Source organism: Sphaeramia orbicularis, chromosome 10 (assembly GCF_902148855.1).
Source record: "Sphaeramia orbicularis chromosome 10, fSphaOr1.1, whole genome shotgun sequence".
Lineage (NCBI taxonomy): Eukaryota > Metazoa > Chordata > Actinopteri > Kurtiformes > Apogonidae > Sphaeramia > Sphaeramia orbicularis.
Window position 1 is genome coordinate 23,947,249 of NC_043966.1, and position 20,777 is coordinate 23,968,025.

Sequence of the window (20,777 nt, forward strand, 5' to 3'; positions counted from 1 at the left end):
GTGCTCATGCAAAATTGAAACATTGAGGAAACATTTCCATGCCTTCAGCCCAGTAAATAAAGCAAAAAATAAATTTATAATAGTCTCATTACTATTTTCACTATTTACAGATCATGTGATGAATGAAATGTAACTTTATGGTCATTATTATATTTGAGTTAACATTGATCCTCTAACTCCTTTAGCAACCAGCACACTACAAAATGGGTCCATCCATCATCATTGATCCTGATGAGTGTCCCCTTGAAGAGCAAAATGAGCTTCTACAGTATGACAGCAGCAAATGGGAGTTTCCCCGCGACCGCCTACGGCTAGGTGAGTGTCCAAAAAAATCTGGTTAATATTTTTTTTTCCGAAATAAAAGGCAAAGAAGCCACAATTTCAGATACAAGTACACAATATTTATAATTAAAAACGTAATCAAAAATGTCTCTTAGGATGATAATCATACACTAAAAACATGTTTGTAACACCATGGATAAAATAAAAATCTGTCACTGTTCACTTTTAATAGGGTGAGGCAGACCTTACAGTGTGAAAAAGTAACTCCAGATTCTACTAATGATAATTTACTTCTCTTAAACTAGAACAAGACTTATTAGTTGCCAGGTGTAGAGAGTGAAACCATGGGTGACACTTGGTACATGTTAGGAGTATGTCTTGACAAACAGGTGTTACAGATTTTAGCTTAAAGGTGTTCATGGTATGGACACATAAAATATTACATTACAAATAGGTGTCACACTTATCATTAGCTAGTGAGTCAGGTTATTACTTATCTGTGACCCACGCTGTCATCCTCTCTGAAGCGAACAATAAATTTTCTAAAAAAAAAAAAACCCTGCCTGGTGTGCTGAGCCCCAGCGTGTTGTTTTAATTATAGGGCCATAGCCTGACTGACAGAGAGCCCAGTCTGATATTGGTGCCCCAGGGACTGGACGCTTTAATGTTGGTCCACTTACCAAATGCCTTTTTCTTTTGCCAGGGAAAACTCTTGGCCATGGAGCTTTTGGAAAAGTAGTCGAGGCTTCTGCTTTTGGGATTGACAAGCTCTCAACCTGCAAGACTGTTGCTGTTAAAATGCTAAAAGGTACAGTGCTACATAAGTAAATGTATGCATACATTTTATTCCTTAATAAACTCCAGTGTTATAATAAGACAATTTTATTGTGTGTTGAATGTCCAGTTTTTTAATGTAACAGTTTTTTGCCCCGGTGTCCCAGTGGGGTTCATTGTGGAGGAGTCCTGCTCCAGATAGACAGGCCAGCATTAACGTCACACCATTTATATTGTTGTATGGGGAGCAGATGAATAACTGCTATGTGTAACTTTAGTGGAAGATTTATTCTTGTGCAGAGCTCCAGAACCACATGTGACTGCAATTAATGTTTGTGTGGAGTATCTGTTCAAAGAAATGCATGCAATGTCTGTTCTTCACAAAGTGCATTTAGAGGTAAAGGATAAGACCTCTAACCCTGTCCTTGATAAAGTAAAGGGGTGTGTGCAGATCTGACAGCTCAGATCTGACTGTACACAATGTGTAAATGATGAAGGGTTCAAAAGTGTAAGACACAAATACAAATTGACCATTAAAATATGTTCATGTTCCCACTTTTTAGGAATTCTAACATTTGGAAACAATCTCTTGCCTTAGGCCTTGGTTTTAAAAAGAACTTATTTATCATCGAGTTTCAGCATCTTTCCAAAATATTCACAAGCCATAAATGATGAAACCAAAATGAAAAGAGGAAAATGAAGAAATGGCTTCAACTACAGACTATTTAATTCACTGCAGCTTTATATGTGAATTTTATTTTTGAAGAAAAACTAAAATCTGCAGTCCTGAGGAAGCAAACTGCTCTCTTACCTGTGATTGGTGATATGAAAGTCATGCATCAGTAAGGATGGAAAATTTGGCTGTTGGTAAGATGTAGATGGTTACTACGATAGCATTAATCTTGTCTCAGCATAAATCACAAGCGCTCTGAGAGGAACAGATTATCTGGCTCTTGTTAGTCTTAGGTCAAACTTAATAGAAAGCAGCAGGTCTCCTCAAATTGACCATGGTTCAGTTAAGAGACTCCCCGACTGCTTTAACTTCTATCTCATAAATATCCTTTCAGACAGAACATCATAAACTAAAAACTCTAAATCTTTATTTTCATAATTCAAGCCATTAGATCATTACAACAGACATATAATGTGAGTGGCTTAGACTTTGTTTCTATAATTTTGTTGGTGTTTGTCTGTGAGGATGTCCTCCATTAAAAACAGGTTCATATCACTGGACATAAAGCTACAATATCATCATGTTTTTCTGAATCTCAACCTAAAATATGAATCTATAAAGATCTCATGAAAGTATCTTCATATATCATGTTCAAAGTTAATATGCTTTATTTTCTGTGTTTCTGATTTCCTTAAAAATGCCAACAAAGTTCAGTTTAAGGGATTTTTATTTAATTTATGAGATGACATAACAGCTGGAACATACAAAAAATAATATAATCATTATAATTAGAGGATTTGCCTCCAGTAACAAAGTGGAAAACAAAATGGAAGAAAAAATGCAAATAAAATATTTCTTAAACCAGAAACAGAAGTCTGAAATGAAAGTGCCTCTTAGGACATTTTTGTGTTCTGTTTTGTTTACACTGTTTCCATTTTTTTCCATCTTTATGTTTTGCATTAAGAAATCATTAGCCCTACACAAATAATCTACAATTAACTACTCAATTTAAACCATAAAGAGTCTAAACCAGGCGATCACACGTGAGAATACCACATGATCACAGACTTATTTTAGTCAGGGAAAATGGATGTACATATGTTTACCTTTCAACATGAGACCATTTTGGAAATTCTCCTTTTTACCATTATCGTCACATAAATCTACAATGAACTGTCTCGACAAACAAGCTCATTTTGATTAATGTTCTCCATCTTTACTTTATAAAAGTGAAAGTACTTTTTAAACACATGTGCTTAAAAGAAACCATATTTTATTGTGCAATGTATATTCTTCCTGTCAGGATGTTTAATGATACACCAAACCAATACTAAACAAGTCTTAAATGTGTTTACTTTATTACAGGAGGTGCTACATCAAATGAGCGCAAAGCTCTTATGTCAGAGTTGAAGATCCTGATCCACATTGGCCACCACCTCAATGTGGTCAACCTGCTTGGAGCTTGCACAAAGCCTGGAGGTGCGTTTGTTGACTGAAAACTTGTATAATGTACTCTTAATTGGTTTTAAGGACTATTGAATTACTGTGAGATTGAACGTCAGTTTAAGTTTAAAATATCATCTGTATCTCTCAACCTTTTCCTTGTCATATAATATAATAATGCTCATTGAAAAAATACAATCTGAACAGGCCCATTGATGATGATTGTGGAGTTCTGCAAGTACGGCAACTTGTCCAACTATTTGAGAGGCAAAAGGGATGACTTTCTTGTGTACAAGGTGAGTCACAAGCGTCAAGACTTAGAGACTTTCCAATTCTCCTGTTTTCTTATCAGTGTAGCTGTGAACTTCTTGGCTGAGTAAGCGAGAGTGCACTGTTTTGACAACCATGTAGAAAAGCCGGTTCCGTATCAGCAGCAGTATTTAACCCCATCTGTTTTAACATGATAAATGTGTGCTGCTCAGAACCAGGATGGTAAAGTGATGTCGTCAGGATCGGGCTGCGAGCTCAGCGAACTGATGAAACGCCGCCTGGAGAGCGTGGCCAGCACCGGAAGTTCAGCCAGCTCTGGCTTCATCGAAGATAAGAGCTACTGCGACTCAGAGGAAGAGGAAGAAGGTAAAGGCCAAGCAAGTCTTGCTTCCCTTCCACCCCTGCGCTCTTTCCCCCTCTGTTTGTCCCCACTGGGGTCCCCCTCCTCCTCCATCTCACCTCTGCCCCACCCGTCCTGCACAGAAATGAAAGCTCTCCTCAGATTGTTTTCTATCCCAACTCTGATGGGACGTTTCCTCCTCCTGTTCAGCAGTACAATCACCTCAGCAGTAGCCACTGTCACCCCACTGAGCATAGGGAGGCGTCTGTTTATATCCTGTCCTGACCCACCTCATGCTCTAATCCAAGGCTCCAGCTTTGGCCCTGCACGTCCACCTCGTCGTTAATGTGTTATTTCTGGTTTGATTAGATGTTTACTCAGGTGGGCCAGTGGAAGGACTCCTCATGAGTTCCTCTCTGAGACCCCCAACCAGTATATTTGTCTATATGTTTCACCTAACATCTGACAAATAGGTGAAATGGTGATTTGTTTTTATCTCTCATCTGTGAAGGATGTTTTAAAGACAGAGTGTGTAGGAGGAGACAGTACGTGACAGGATGGATGGTTAAAATGATGTGTTACAGTCCAAAACGTGTCCCATGGGAGTCGTTACTGTTTCATTTTACCTGATTTATCTGACCAGTTCCGCAAGCTGCTGATCACACTAGACTGCATTTCAAAACACACCTAAGCTTGTTTACATAAAGGCTATATAATTCATGAATTAAAAAAATCTCACTGGATTTTCTTTATGTGTTCTTGTGTCTCACAGAAGCTGAGGATTTATATAAGAGGGTCTTGACATTGGAAGATTTAATTTGCTACAGTTTCCAAGTTGCAAAAGGCATGGAGTTCTTGGCTTCACGCAAGGTATTCTCTTCTTTATTTAATTCACATAAAGGGCTGTCACCCAAAAGACCAGTTCACTCCATCTGTTTATTGTGTTTTCTATGCAATTGGGATTTTTTTTTTAAAAGATGTCACTTTTATTTAGATCAGGACAGTTTAATTTTAGATTTATGCATGTATCTCTTTAAACTGATGCACTAAACCAGCAAAGTCTGTTATATATATATATATAAACAGAAGTAAACTGACACTTCCCATTAAAACTGTTGTACGTGCAGTTCATGTGGAAAATTGTGCACTGTATACAGATAAACAGCAAATGGCATTTATGAGACATTTGGCTGTTCTTGAGGTAAACTTGCTCCAACTTCAAACATCTGGTTGTTGTGGGGTCAAGTCTTCAATGGAATTTTAATCTAGAACTCATTCATTTTTTAAGTCATTCATACATTTGGAGAACGGATGGAACTGATTAGAGAATAAAGCCATTGTTCTACATAACCTGTAAGAGACCATTTTTTAGCTCGGATATGGAACACATCATTTCCTATTTTAATATCTCTGATGACTTGACCATGTGTTGCTCTGCAAGAGGCCATGCATTATATTATAGCACACAAAGCACTAATTATGGACTTAGTCCCATGCAGTAAACCTAAACTTGTGCATTTCAGCGTCCTATTGAATAGTAATTTTTGTCTTCTCTCATTTCATCAGTGCATTCATCGTGATTTGGCTGCAAGAAACATCTTACTTTCTGAGAATAATGTTGTCAAGATTTGTGATTTTGGACTTGCTAGAGACATCTACAAAGACCCAGACTACGTTCGCAAGGGAGATGTAAGTTTTAATTTGATCTCATATTGTGTTTTAAGTTTAATTAAGAAAACAATTTAACTTAATATCATTAATATCAATCATACCAAAATGATTCGCTAACACTAAACTGACAGACAAAGGAATTCCGTGTTTGCCTAAAATAATAGATAAATTGTTCCTCCATAGATTTTAATCTATAAGTATTGTTACTGTTTAGTTAAATATGTACACCTGTTTACAGGCTCGGCTGCCGCTCAAGTGGATGGCACCTGAGGCCATTTTTGACAAAATCTACACAACTCAGAGTGACGTTTGGTCCTTTGGGGTCCTGATGTGGGAGATTTTCTCTCTAGGTAAGTTCCATTTGTCCACACAGAGATGTTATTTGAAGTCAAGAAGTAATTATTAGTATATTTACACAGACCTTTGCATACAGTTAATACAATTAAATATTTATGATTATAAATAATGAACAATTATAAGCACCATCAACACATAGAAGGATATCTTGACACCATAAACACCACTTGCACAGTAAAGAGGAATGTCAAGCACAAGTTGAAATATTCTAAATGCTGGCAGTGAATTCTCATTTTGTTCTTTCTGATTATTTTTTATATTCTTACGTTCACACAAAACATCACATTAACCGGGGATTTTGTTATAAGAGCTGCTCAGTGAGAGAACAGCACAGGCTTAAGGGACTCATTCTGTGCCTCAGCTATAAACCTCACAAGATACTCTGGGTAATAACTGTCTTCTTGCACAGTGTAATTGTTTCTGTGGGACAAAAACCCTGGGCTTACATTATTAGCCTGTGAAAACTATTTTCATGCCCACTTGTGTAAAAACACTCAGTCAGACTGTGATTTTTAGTAGAAGCATGGGGCATTAAAATGACAGAACACCTCCTATTTAAGCTATCCATTTCTTCCCAGCTGGTAACAAAAACTGAATGTAGCCAAGCAGCCAGATCAGTGTAAATGTGTGGCCCTGCTGTGAAACTGCTACAGCCTTTAAGACAGCATTGTGTGTCAGTCCACGGCTGCCTATGCACCATAGCACAGAGCTCACCACATGTTTCTATAGCTGGACTCAACATGACATACTGTATGTTCAAACACCACCATGGGAAGTGAGAGACTGAGAGAACCGTGAATGGATGTGTGGCCATACTATACCGTTAAAAGAATAGTGTGTCAAATTGTATACCCTTTAAAATGTAAAGAACACTGACGTCACTAGCTTAAGCCCCCCTCTTTCTTTTCTCCATGTCTCTTTATGTTTCTTGGCACTTTCTCACCATATGTTTCATTAAAAAAAACACTTATACATCTGGGTACTGTTAGCAGAAAATAAATCTGGAAATGAGGATACAAGGTGAACAAGAAAAGCGGCAAAGATGTGGGTTTTGCAACTTGATCATATTTGGAGGTCAGAAGTTTCTGAGTAATTCTGATGTGTTTTGCAGAGCCAGTCTGTCATACAGTATGTGTGATGTCATTTCTGAAAACAATGGACAGTTATGTAGAAACAGATGAGTTGTTTTTTCATCACAAACATTATATTGATATGCAAACATATGGATACATTACATTATGATACAATACAACACCTAGAATTCTAGTATTCATGTATGAAAGGAGGCACTTTATAAATGACACCAGATAGTATACATACTACAAACATTTAATATAATCAGCACAAATATCTATACAAATATATAATATCACCTGGACCTCTGCTCAAATCAAAATGAGCTTTAGAAGTATTATTAAGTCAGGAAACAAACTGTACAGATTAAGCATATATTTTTTAATTATTTGGGTTTTTATCATGTGAATATTACATCATTCCATGTTTTCCATCATGGTGATGTGATGAAGTCATGAACAGTCTTTTTATGTACAAACCCTAACTCCATTATTCCTGTTTTTCCTCACTTAGGTGCATCACCATACCCTGGTGTCCAAATTGATGAGGAATTTTGCTGCAGGCTGAAGGAGGGGACCAGGATGAGAGCGCCAGAATACTCTTCCTCTGAAATGTGAGAACTTAACTCACTTGCACTTACTTTTAAGTTATTTTTAAATGTGTGAATGAAAGACAGTAGAGAGTTTTCCTTGTAGTGAGCAGGTACCTTCCAGAAAACAGAGGTAGTGGGTAGAATCCTCTCATGTCTGCAGCTCAGAGGAGACATTGTTTCATCCCTCTCTTTGTCGTTGTACCCAAAGATCAGGAGTGCTTGATAAGAATCAGGGGTAATTCTACTCTGAATACTGCAAACAGAAACATTAGCCACTGAATAACTCTGCGGCGGTGAGCTTGAAGCTATGAATGTTTTCTGATTGACAGTGGTGCAGCTGTAACTGGGCACCGCATTTGAAGAAAGTATCTGGGGAAAAAGCGGATGTTCACCCAGACATGAGAGCCAGATCTCGGATCATTTTTGACTCGTGAATAGTGCCTGAAGAAATATCTGTGGGAGAACAGGCAGTGTTCGTCTTTGGTATCAGTGCTGTCATTCAGTGATTCCTCTGAACAGACCGATGTTGTTTTTGTAATAAGATTACTGCAGCTCTTCTGTCCAGTGGATGAGTTCTAAAGAAGCCAGTCCAGACCCTGGCAATCACACGGAGATCTACAAGATCTGGGTCTCCCTCTGACAATTCCGCGTACCTCGGGTCTGGTTTTAATTTAAAATGACTCATATCGTCAAACTCTACAAATCTTATTTGTTTTAAATACATAACACTGTCCTGCTTAGTAATGACGTGGTATCAGAAGGTCCAGACTTGTAAAGTATCTTGTGCCAAGTAAAGCGAAATGAATGAATTTATCAGCTTTGCAAGGAGACACTGATTGGAAATGATACACAAAATGTGATCCAGATTGTAGTGCTCAGTCAGACCAATGGATCTGTTGACACAGACTTACTGGTGCCAAGAATCTCGTGTACTTTTCATCATGGTTCAAGCACATTATATATTTTGCATGCATATAACTGTGAGGTCTGCCTCTAATTTAAAGCCAAGATAAAAACCTGCTGATACCAGCTTAAATGGGCTGCACAGTAATGCATTTGGAGTCAGTGGAGTGAATCCCTCTGATTCCATTCAGGGGTCTGCAGTTGATCACGTGCCTCTTAGCCACAAGGAATGACACCTTGACTCTGGAATTTACAAATTTAGCGGATGCTGCTCAGAGAGTAGGAGTACAATAAAAAGGATGCTCGCTTCCTGTGCTTGCACAACATCAGAGTAGTTCATTTCTACAGAAGGAGCCGCTCATACACACAAACACACACTCCCTCAAGACCCAATACATGCAGAAGGGGGCTATTTATTCTCATTACAAACTTGGCAGGAAATGTGGATTAAATTGAGCAGTCATACAATGTGTCTACTTCCCCCCTCGATAATATGCATAAAGACTCCGATCATGTTCTCCACATCCTGTCACATTACGAGGGCTACCACCTGGTCGAGTACAGTCTATGTTCATTAATGCTAGACTCACAACCACTTTTTTCAGTCTTACCAGACAACACTGAGTAAGGAGGAGGAGGTTCTCTGTACAGGAACTCAAACAGAGAGATAGGGGGGGTTACCTATAGTGGCAGCAGGCTAACTGCTCTTTACAGTTATTTTCTTAAAACTTGGAATTGGCCAAAAATAATGCCAAAAGGGAACCATGAAGGCAATGTTTATATAAAACCTTAGAGGGATCCCTCAGTGCCAATCAGCAACATGCTATGAACACACGTTCAGCAGCAGTCTTGGTACCCGGTTTCTAAATTCCTGCACAAAATGGGACGAGGCATGAAAACTCACATAAAGGCTCTGAATCTTCCCACATGGGCAGGGATGCTGACAACTTGTCACAGAGCTGAAAGAGGCTGTGTGCACTCCAGGTTTTCACACTAAAACCAAAAGGGAATCAGATACAGCTCAAGAGGTTTAGGATCTATGAAAATAGGGAACGGTATGTACAGAACGTAGGAATATTTAGATGACAGTGGATTTAGAGGTGGACCAGATGTGGTCGTTTATGTGCCAGTCTTGAAAGCTGAAGGGCTGCCAACTCTCTGATAGCATTTTTTTCACAAGGATAAAATGTGGATCACTGTTATGAACTTATAATATTATATATGTCACTCATGCTGTTTGCATTATTAACAACCATCTGCTATGCTGAAGGTGTGTGCGTGTCAGTCTTTATTCATTTCTTTCTTCCTGTTTTCTCGTAGTTATCAGACCATGTTGGACTGCTGGCAGGGGGAGCCACAGGAGCGTCCGACCTTTACTGAGCTGGTGGAAAGGTTGGGAGATCTACTTCAGGCCAGTGTGCAACAGGTATGTGACACACTACAATAAATCAACAAATAAAAGCTTCAGGATGTCAAATACTATCACTATCAACAAAAGCACAATATTTTATTATAAGTAGCTTTTTAAATTGAGGCTAAAAGGTGGTTATCTCAAACAGGAAAACATTATCTGACAAATTTTAAAAATCAGATCTCACTTCCAATGAAACATATTTAGAGCATTAGTCACTACTTACCTGTAATGAGTCAACTATTCCGGAAGCAGCAACTGTAAGAAGACGCAGAGCAGTGTTTAACCCAGGGGAGGGTCTAGAGTCAATGAGAGGGGAAGTCACACTCGGCACAAATAGTTGGCTCACTTTGAAACAGAATCATCATTCCTGCAAGAGGAACTGCACTTGAAAACAAAGGGAAAACAATGCCATTATTGGTCTGACAAAACATAGGATTTTCTGACACAACTGAAGATTTTTTTTGACAGTGTAAGAAAGTTTTATTGGTTTTCAGAAAAGCAGAAAATCCAAAGTGCTCAGACATTTCATGATGATCTGTTGTGGGGAACTCAAAAAGCAAGGTAGTCTTAAGAACCTTTATACAAGTGGTAATTTCACAGTGACACTTTACAAACAGAGATTATGCTTATCTGCTTGTTTCAATTTTTCCAACAAAATAAAATCATGTCATGTCATTATTTTATTTTGACTGTACATTATTGGCACACAAAAAGGAATTAAAAGCCACTTTTTCTGCCAAGTCTGCACAGTGTAATGTATTTTTCGGTAAAGTAAGAGGACATTAAGATAGAGTTACTACAAGATATTGCATTATAAATGAACATGTGAAATATGTCCTCATGAGTAACTGTTGACTGGACTGGACAGAGAGAACAGTGGAGGGATGGGATTCTCATTAATACAGGTATTATTTCAGTGCGGAAAGGCTGGTCTCAGACTCTGCCATCTCTCCAACATCATGAGTATTGTATTGGATTTATTACGCTTGACCTTAGTTTCTCTGGCTGCCCGCCATGACCTGTGGATGTGTGTGTTTGTTTAACAAACGCTCAGCTCCAGCCATGAATCTACCTAATCCTCTTCTCTCCTCTTCTAATCTGCATCATGAAAGCAGTGCAGCTCTTCCTCTTACATGTTCTGTCATATTTTTTGATTGATTCAGGAGGGGAAACACTACATACCCATTAACACACTTCTGGCCAAAGTAGGAGACCCGTCTACCGTGGTTCCATCAGAAGAGACGCCCACACGGCCCGTCTCCCACCGCGACTCAGGGAGCACCTGGTGAGAACAAGTCTCATTGTTCTTCTACTAGTCTACATAAAATAGACATATGAGACTTTAATGTACTTGGACAGATGATTGCTTTTTTACCCGTTTTTTTAATGTGCTGAGTTGATTCTTGTTTTTGTTTTGTTTCCCTCCCCTCTGACCGTGTTAAGGCATTCAAGGGACATAAATCATCTTATCTTAAAGACATGAAAACCTATTCTCAGTTTGTAAAAGATCAACACTCTGAGTCTGTTTTGCCAAGGAAATTAATAAATCATTTTCCTGAATCGCATTGAATAATATCCAAAACAATCACTGTTGCTGTAGCACTGAGACTAAACTATAGCAGGGGAACATTTACATCTGACCTGAGGACAATAAGAGGCTGCACATGGCTGCATGATGGCCAGACAGTTTTCAGTATTGGAATTTCCTCCAAAACCATAGAGGCTACTTCTAGATTTATGTCCACTTAAAATAATATTTGTTGAGCTCTTGGGTTTTCACAGGTCCTCCAAGTGTATGCATTGAAAAGGTGCTGAAAAGCAGTAATGACAGTTAACGCCTTAGCTAAATTAAGCCGCTGTTTTAGCCGCTCCGTGTTGAAATGCAAAGCAAACAAGGTCTGCTTTCAAAGCTCCGTGTCATACATGGTACACATTGTTGATCCAAATGATTAGGTTCCTGCGGTTTTGCGGCTAAACTTTGCCTTTTTGACTCCTGTGAAATCAGAGGATTGTTCAAAGTGAAACTGAAAATGTTGGGGTGTTTTAGAGTCTCATCCTGGTAATATTTTCTTCCTAGGAACATCAAGATCCGCCCTGCGAGCGTGAAAACCTTTGATGAGGTCACCATGGACATTGGGACACATGAAAACCATGAGGTGAGTTAGTCAGGAGACTAAACCATCATCTGAACTCCAGGAAAGTGACATGGCATTAAAGAAGAAACTCCATCTAGAACCCTGAGTGAACTTGAGTAGATTTAGAGCATTTATTGAGTTTTTTTCAGGTGCTTGTGTTAAGTTTGTCCAATAAGGTTCTTATTAATATTATTATATGTTAATACTGTAAGTGTTGACAACATCCTAAATATTTTTATTTCAGACATTTATGAGCATTTGGGAAGTTATTTACAGCTTATAGACTGCTTTGGAAAGTTAATAAATCAGTAACATTTAAGTTGAACTAATTTACATTATGTCAAGGTTAAATCTTCTCTAAGCTTTTTGTTGCTTTGCTTGATTAATTAATTTGCATTTTGTATTTACGAAGCTATTATCAACCACTGGATCTAAAGCACGAATATTGCTTTATGGAGGATAATGAATGCTCTTGTTTTTCACCCTAAAATATTAAATGTTTCTTTTATTTGCATTGTATCAGCCTTGATGCCATATAGAGCTCATTCTAGATAGATAAGTAACATCCATTTAATAGTATTTACAACAGGAATGTTTTTTATCTCTAAAACAGGTTCCTGAAAAAAGGATAAATAGCTGTTAATGAATAAATCATTAGCTATATAACTACATATTAAGTATATATTAATCTCAATTAAGCACCATAAACCTTAACCAATTTTAACACTGCCATAATAGGTTGTTTTTTTATTGTACTTAAGCAGTCTATAAACTATTTCTTGTAAGTGCTAATAAAGGTATAAAAGTATTATTAACACAAAAGAATATTCATAATTATGTTATAAGAGTATCATTGCCTATTAATATTCATTACAAGGACATGAATTGTGTTACCATTTTGTATGCAGTGTTGACCTCACAGATGGTCGCATCATAATTAATTGACTTGTCTCTGTCATTAACAGGGTGGTCACTCTGACAGCGGGATGGGCTTGTCCTCTGACAACATGAAGACTCTGATACGCTTAGAATCGTTGGCGGGCCGACCTCTGAGCATCATGGCTCTGGCGTACGTACACTACACCACACAACAGCCCTTTAAATATGGCCTGGAGGTGACACACCAACACAAAAGGACACTGAAAAGACCGCAAAATACCTGCTTGGAAACCTTCCCGCTGTGCTGGAATGTAGACGCTATAACTGTCATACAACACACACTAAGTTCCTTCTACTTTGAAAAGAAACCAGCAGCTAGTTTTCCCTTTTGTCTGAAGAAAGCCTGCATGAGGGAGAGTGGCACAAAGGAGATGGGGGTGAGATAAAGCTTGAAGGTGACAAACTGAGCACAAAAGCAGAGTGGGTGCATTACTAGAGGTTCAACTGTTTTAAGACCGCGCACTAAAACCTCCTTTGTTTTCATACAGATTGTTTGTGCTGAATGAGACACCTCCCAGACGGATTCAAGTCATGACTCATGGCTCCCCGCTATACTCCAAAAAACACACATTATACACATATGCAGTGACGTCAGGCTATAGTAGATATTCCAAAATCCTGTGGATCCTATGATGACTTTAAGATGTGGATCCTTCCAAGGCAAAACTATCATAAAACAAAAACACAGAAACAATATGTTCTCACTTCAGAGGTTGTTTAAGGTTAGAGACAAATCTGTGTAAATCTTTTTTCTTCTTTCTCATCTGTAGGTCTCTCAAGGTTTACGTATTAAGTTCACAGCAGTTAGTGGCAGGGTTAATTTGCAGGATCAAACCCTCGAACTCAGTAATTATGCTTAAACTTCATGGCATTACTTTCCTTTTGTCTGCACAGTGCAGCTATTAATGCTCTTCTAAAGTATTTTTGGCTTTCACTTAAGAGATTTAAAGGAGGAAAATGGCAATAAACTGCTCCAAAGCAGATCTTCATGCATCCCAAATCTGTTAAACTTGAACATACAACACATAAATTATTAACAGGGAACATGTAGCCAACTGCTGTGGAAGTAACTCATTAAACAGATTGAGCACAGTTAATGTCTGCCTCTGAAGCACTATAATTAATCGACTGCTCACACCCAGGCTCAGTGTCTTTTACATGGTTTTTCCTTTTCAAAACTCTGACAGGGAGTCAAAGCAGAAGAGCGTTGATACTGGCCTCATCATGTTATCAGGGCCTCTGCCACGGCAAAAAGAATCAGCCCAGGCATGCAGAGAGTGATTTATATTTGGAGGGGAGGACATCCTTGTTGTGCAGCCACTCCATCACTGCCACCTTTGAACTTAGGAGGGTTTACAAGAGCCTTCATCGCCTGTTAGTTAGCGCTTTTTGCCCTCCTTTTTGTCCAGCAGAGCTCCACCTGTTGCTCTTAGAGTCAGTTTGTGAATTGAACATCATCAAGATTGACACCTCAGATATCACTATCCCATTTGCTTCCTGTTGCCAAATGTACAGTACAACCCCCCTGTGTTTACCACAAGCAGGGCAGCACTGCTATTGTTAACTGTTTTTTAACACCCGCTTTAACAGGTATTAAAAACCAGTTAACAGTGTACTTTAACAGGTACCTATCCATCAAAACAGCATTCCAGTACACAGGCGTCACTTACCCCCACTGGGTGCTGACCCTTTAGCCTCGAGAGAGGAGCCCTGGAAACCCCTAGCAACCGCCAAAGACAATAGTTGGCAATTACTCATATTCTGAGCATCAAATGAAGCAGAAACGCTCAGGATGATTGATTACATCATTTGTGAATAAGGAAATGTTTGTCCAATTGTTGAGCGTCACAAGGGGCATTTCTCACATCCAACGGATCCATTATGAGAGCATTTAACTTTATCAAATTAGAGAAGTGTTGCACTGTGTTTACACTAAGTTGAGCTGAACAGTTATTGTTCAACACAGACTGAACCTATTTTCACCCTGACTGTGTCATTTTTCATCAAGTTAATAGTTAAACCACCGAATTTAAATGTGACAGCATCAGCGACTTCAGGCCTGTTCTGGGGGCTTTTTTTGTTTGTTTTTGTATATTAACATGTACAAGAAATATTATCCAAAATGAACAAACAACAAAAAAAGGGGAAAGGAAAGAAAGATGGGGCAGAAATAATCATGCAGTAGTGTGAGCACTGTCCATGTCTTTGAACAGTGTCCATTTCCTCCATTTTTGTTCAAAGTCACCTGCTTTGATTCGCAGGTAGAAAGTCATTTTCCCCATACTGTAGATCTCGTCCATAATGTCCATCCATTGCCTTTGGTTTGGAGCATCACTTTTTAACCAGCTTCTGGCAATACCCTTCTTAATGGCCACAATCATTATTTTGAAGAGTGTTTTAGGGGCTTTTAAAAAACATTTTAGTGGTGTAAAATTCAGGTTAATAACTAGCAATACTAGCAATAACTATCATTAAAATTGCAGTACTTGTAAATGAAAATGTCAAATATGGATTTATATTGAGGTAATACTTTTATTATGGAACAATATGCATAAAGTTACAGGTACGTAAAGTTGGATGTATTGCAGAGACCACTTACTATTTATATATATTGAGTAAAACATTTCTAAACTAAAAGTACTAACATTAATACCTCAAACAATGTAAATACAATGTTCAAATCATTTGTTAAAAAAACACAAAACCAGTATATTAACTAATGGGTCAGTATTAGGTGAAATAATCCTGATTTTGTATCACATCTTTTTTTGCATCTTTGGCATGGTTTGTCACATCACTCTTGGTGTGTTATGCCAAAAATAAAAACAGCTCAGCTTTGTTTGGTGTTTGGTGACCATCCATCTTCCTCTTGATCACATTCCAGAGGTTTTCAACAGGGTTCGGGTCTGGAAATTTGCAGCAGTCTCTTAATTTTTTCCAGAGCTGCATATTGTGTACTCAAGTTTGCATATTGAGAAAAAGTCTGACATGTCCATTGATCGTGGTGTAGGCCACACTGATTGTGTTGTATCTGTTGTGTTTGTTGTCTTTTCCTTTGTTTTCATCAGTGTTTTTGTAGGCGCTTGTTTTTGTGCTTCCATTACATATTTTCATGGCTGAGTCTTCCATTACCTTGCGACAAGAATAAGAGCACATTGTGGACGTTTAATGACAGATCGGTGTAGAAGCGGCTTTAGTTTGTTGATAATTACATTGTTCGGCTTTGTGTTTTTCAGGATGAAGGCGGTGAGTAAGAGTAAAGAGTCTGTGCTGACGGACTCGGAGAAGGAGAAGTTCCCTCCGACCGTTCCCTCTCTGGACTTCAGCCTGGATGACTCAGCCCTGGATGCTGGTCTGGAATGTCACAGCCCTCCGCCAGACTACAACTATGTGGTGCGCTACTCCACTCCTCCAGTTTAACCTCCTCCCCACTGCCTGGACACTCTGACTGACAGCCCCCCCAGGCCTTTGTTCTCCTCTGTTTATCTGTGGACTGAACTATAGCAAAGTTTGAGAGGAAAACACGTGAGATTGCCTCATAATGTGTTTAGAAAGGATGCTCTGAATCGACTCATGAACTTCCAGGGCGCCTGCTGTGCAACAAAAGGAAACCTGTAGACTGTTGATTCTTTTCCAGTTTTCAGACGTTAATGCTGCTGGTCCCTTCAACACCCACTGTGATTTGTCAAACAGCTGAAAACAGGCTCAGGTATTTCTTTAATCTACTGTGAAAACCAACTGCATTCATTCGAACTTCTCCACAGATTTTAACCAAATACAATCGTATGTTAATGAAGACCTGAAAAAAGAGGATAGCTTAGGTTTTTAAAATTTATACAGAGATATTTTATACATGTTAAGTTGCTTTCGAAAGTAAAATCCAGAAAGTTTGTACATAAAAGTAAAAGAAGCTCTTTTTGTAACGCAGCTACTTCTGTCCATATGAAGGTTTGGAGGACATTGAGAACCAAATAACATTAATTTGACGTTCTTAAAAGTCTTATATTCGAGGCGCCATTGCTTTTGTACTTTGAGTAAAGCTCATGTAACTCAGGTTGACCCATAGTGGGGTACTCTGTCATCTTTCTAAGCTCTCCCAGTTATGAAAAATCACAGGTCAATGGAGGAAACAGGGTCAAGCTGAAAGTAAGACCAGACGGCTTTGGATTTAACAATACTGTTCAAGCATGAAGGGGCATTTTTTAATGGTTCCTCCTCCAGTCTGTCCCAGTCTGGTATTAAATGAATCTCAAACACTGTATATATTAAGTCAAACTAAAGGAGACGAGAACCAGGGAGCCACATTAAATTGTTTTCATGTACAAATTGAGGTAAGAAAACATTAGATTAGAACAAAACATAATAGGAGCAGTTTGTCAAAAGCACTAATAAGATAAATTCTGTATTTATTTAGACTGTAAACACTGTCTTTTAGTAACCGAGTCCTGTTGTTCATTTACATTCATATTTAAAAGTTAACCAGTGGATTTTTAAGCTCAATCTTCCTAATAGCGATGTGCATTATCCTAGCATTCGGTTTCAGATTTCTATGCTGTTCGTGCTGCTGTATTCACTGATAGTAAACCTGAGGGAGTCTGAATGTGCACAGTCATGTATCCTTTGTCTTGTGCTGGTGAAGCTTGCGGTGCAGGCGACACAAACTTTACATGTGTGTGAAGTTAGAACCAGTATGCCCTGGTTTGCTGTAGTTTTAATTATGTGCTAACATGTAACATCGTTGTTTTAACAGAATTTTACTTGTAAAACAGGTTATTTTGAGAGTGTTTAGGGCCAGCCACTTATACATACACTGTAAAGACAGAAATATTGGGACACATCATACCTACTGGTTGTAGGACGTAACATTCCTGTTGATTTGAAGTATTATCTTGATAAAAGTGTTCATGTAATTAATCACGATAAATGTACAGCCAATATTTATTCTAAGTTTAAAGGCTGATTTTTTTCCTTAGAGCGGAAGAAACAAGCTGGTTACTTGTAGGTTTAAACAGTATTTACAGTCAGAATGTGTCAGAATGTCTTGTAAGTGTTTTAGATGACAGCATGAATAAGATTTACCCTAAAGATGAAGGAAAAAATGTTTCTTGCAATATAAAATGATAGTGTGACATTTATTATCATTTTGTAGCCCAGCCCACTGTTAGCAACAGAACTCCTTAATTCAATGTGTCCCAATACTTTTGTCCATATAGTGTACTCGTGTCATCCTTGTAAACATTCTGTACTTCATTCAGTTCAGCTTTTTGACCACTAACGAAACAGTATTTGTCACTATGTAAACATCGCATCAACATTTTAACCCTTTTGTTTCCAATCGATGTCTTGTTTGTGGACCAGTTTGTCATGTTTTTGAGGAGAAGATGTAATTATGCACTGATACTTTATATCAACTATAATATTTTGTATTCTAAAGGTATATTATATTATTATCGAGCAGTGTTGAGGGTCAAAAGTTACAATGTTACAAACATGTAACACACTTTTATTTTGCATTTCTTTTTAACTCTAAACTCCATTACTTTACATAGTTTAACTTACACTCACAGTATTTTTGTCGTTTTGCTTCTGCCAGCCTCATGATCATCAAGCTCATGCTTTCATTTAATGGATAATATTCACATTGTGTTATTTTATGCTACATTTGAAACTTTTCTAATGATTTGTGTTATTTTATACATAATAATGACCAATAATGCAGCAGCTTCAACCCTCGTCATAGTTTTATCTGTATTTTGTTCATGTAGTGTAACAGGTTTTAGTCCCCCAACACTGTAAACTGAGCATATGAAAGAAATAAATGAATAAAGATCTATATATTTATACAATAATAACCTTGTGACAGAATGTTTGTACTCTCATTTTGCTCATCAGCTGCTGTTTTTACTGACGTCTCAGTGTTTGTCATTTAATGAGTTTCATTGCCTGATTCACTTCCTGTAAACACCCAGAAAAGCAGGAAATGTACCTGATTAATTCCTAGATTGTTAATTCATCTAATCAAGGGTTGGCATCTGGAATTCATGTTGAAGGGATCTGAAAGTTTTGAGGTCTGCAGACACATTTATACACTTGGGATTCATTTTGCAAGGAAAAGAGCAAACATTTAAGTTGAAATGTGAACAGACTGATGATAATCTGACAATGAATGAACTGTAGCAGTAACTCATTCCACAGCTGTTTGGTTCATAGGTTGCATTTGATCATTGTTAAATATTTTCTCATTTAAATATTCCTTCAAACAGGGGTGTCAAACTCATTGTAGTTCAGGGGTTACAAACATACGGCTCAATTGGAAATAACTGCATAATAACTTATAAATGATAAATAATGGCAGCTCACTGTTCCTAATGGGTACGATGTGCTAATGCTAATAATGTTGATGCTAGGCACTGTGTGTGTGTGTGTGTGTGTGTGTGTGTGTGTGTGTGTGTGTGCGTGTGTGTGTGTGTGTGTGTGTGTGTGTGTGTGTGTGTGTGTGTGTGTGTGTGTGTGTATAATGGGTTAAATGCAGAGACTGAATCTCCCTACAGGGATAATAAAGCCAGTTAACATTTTGACCCTTTAACATGGTGCCCACAGTTACTTTAATCACGGTAATAGTCATGTATGGATCTGATTTTTTTCATTGATGAACAGTTCTTTATTTATCTAAATGTAAACTATGTGATACTAAGCTCTATGTTAGCCTCAGTGAATGTGAAAAACAATTCTAGTTTGCACCAGATGTTGTGGATCTGCACCAAAATTGGGGATTTGGCCCATCAACAATTCCACAAAATTTCATGAGTATTGGCGTAATAGTAATTCCACTGAAAAACAGATAAATGGACAGGATCACAAAGCCTTGACGGATGTAATAAAAGAAAAAGAAGAAAATAAGTCTGAAGAATGTGTGGCTGAATTGTTGTTAATTTCCTTTTATTCATCTTTGGACCTTCAGATTTGTGTCCTTGGAAGGTCCCAACCCTCAGGTTGGACACAGGTTGCCTCTGCCTATTATTAACTATCATCCTGTTGAATCAGATGAAATGTTTTTTGGATTATTCCCATTTGACCTGAGGGAGCCTAATGAAGGACTGTAGAGGCTGGAATGTGCCGTGGTGTGGATCCGGTGCTGCTCCTTGGCCCGTCACAGACCCACTTCCTGAGCAGGACAAGGTGTCGGCAGCCTGTCTGTTAACCGGGACAATACCCCCCCAAAAGGGAAAGGAAGGAACTCTTAATCATCCTGGTCACGACCGGAGGACGCCACACACTGGGCTTCCTATGGGAGCACAGTGCCCCCTCCATCCCCCCTCCCTCCGGTTTACCGGCACTGGGTGGGTCCACGTTACCGCACGACAGGGCCCTGGTCCGACCCTCTGCTGTCTCCTGTCGTCCCCACAGGACTGACAGTGTTTACGGTCACCTGAGTGTCCAGTGAAACCCACCAACACACGTCAACAGAGTTCACCTCCAGTTTGAACTATTTAAGGAGCATCAGATGCAAACAAACAAGGGAAGGATGTGGAAGGGGAGGCCCTTCTCCACTGTCAGGAGGGTTTTTTCTTTTGGTAACAAACATGCTTGTGTTTCTTCACTTCCACAGTATTTTTCCATACAGACACAAAGCAGGAGGTCCTCTTCTGTTTTGGGGACAAACTGGAAACTGATCTAAAAGTATTGGTCACTTAAAGCAGGGGTGTTTCTATCAGTTATAACACTGGTCTACAAGGAAAAAACACCCAGAATAAAAGTAGTGAAACTTTACCAAATCTAAAAAAAAAAAAAAAAAAAAAAAAAAAAAAATGCTGGTTGGCTGTAGTTTCAAAGATACAGTCTTGGGTAAAAATGTGAAATTCTGAGAATTAATGGGAGAATGGGTTTTACTCAAAAGGAATGTTAGTCTC

General features: G+C 38.5%; 1 protein-coding gene across 2 annotated transcripts in view; it reads left to right on the forward strand.

Moving 5' to 3' along the window:
• The window catches only part of kdrl (kinase insert domain receptor like), a 41,335-nt gene extending 22,619 nt beyond the window's left edge, over window positions 1-18,716 (forward strand). Inside the window, exons 17-30 of one of the 2 annotated variants that reach the window (XM_030145708.1) lie at window positions 186-315; window positions 986-1,090; window positions 3,095-3,208; window positions 3,380-3,468; window positions 3,655-3,808; window positions 4,555-4,652; window positions 5,349-5,471; window positions 5,692-5,803; window positions 7,398-7,497; window positions 9,700-9,805; window positions 10,957-11,078; window positions 11,871-11,949; window positions 12,894-12,997; window positions 16,104-18,716. In XM_030145708.1, the coding sequence (XP_030001568.1) occupies window positions 186-315; window positions 986-1,090; window positions 3,095-3,208; window positions 3,380-3,468; window positions 3,655-3,808; window positions 4,555-4,652; window positions 5,349-5,471; window positions 5,692-5,803; window positions 7,398-7,497; window positions 9,700-9,805; window positions 10,957-11,078; window positions 11,871-11,949; window positions 12,894-12,997; window positions 16,104-16,287 (1,620 nt within the window). In that variant the 3' untranslated portion in view covers window positions 16,288-18,716. The remainder of the gene's footprint in view (window positions 1-185; window positions 316-985; window positions 1,091-3,094; window positions 3,209-3,379; window positions 3,469-3,654; window positions 3,809-4,554; window positions 4,653-5,348; window positions 5,472-5,691; window positions 5,804-7,397; window positions 7,498-9,699; window positions 9,806-10,956; window positions 11,079-11,870; window positions 11,950-12,893; window positions 12,998-16,103) is intronic. The other variant, XM_030145707.1, reaches the window with a different exon arrangement.
• The last annotated feature ends 2,061 nt before the right edge of the window (window positions 18,717-20,777 follow it).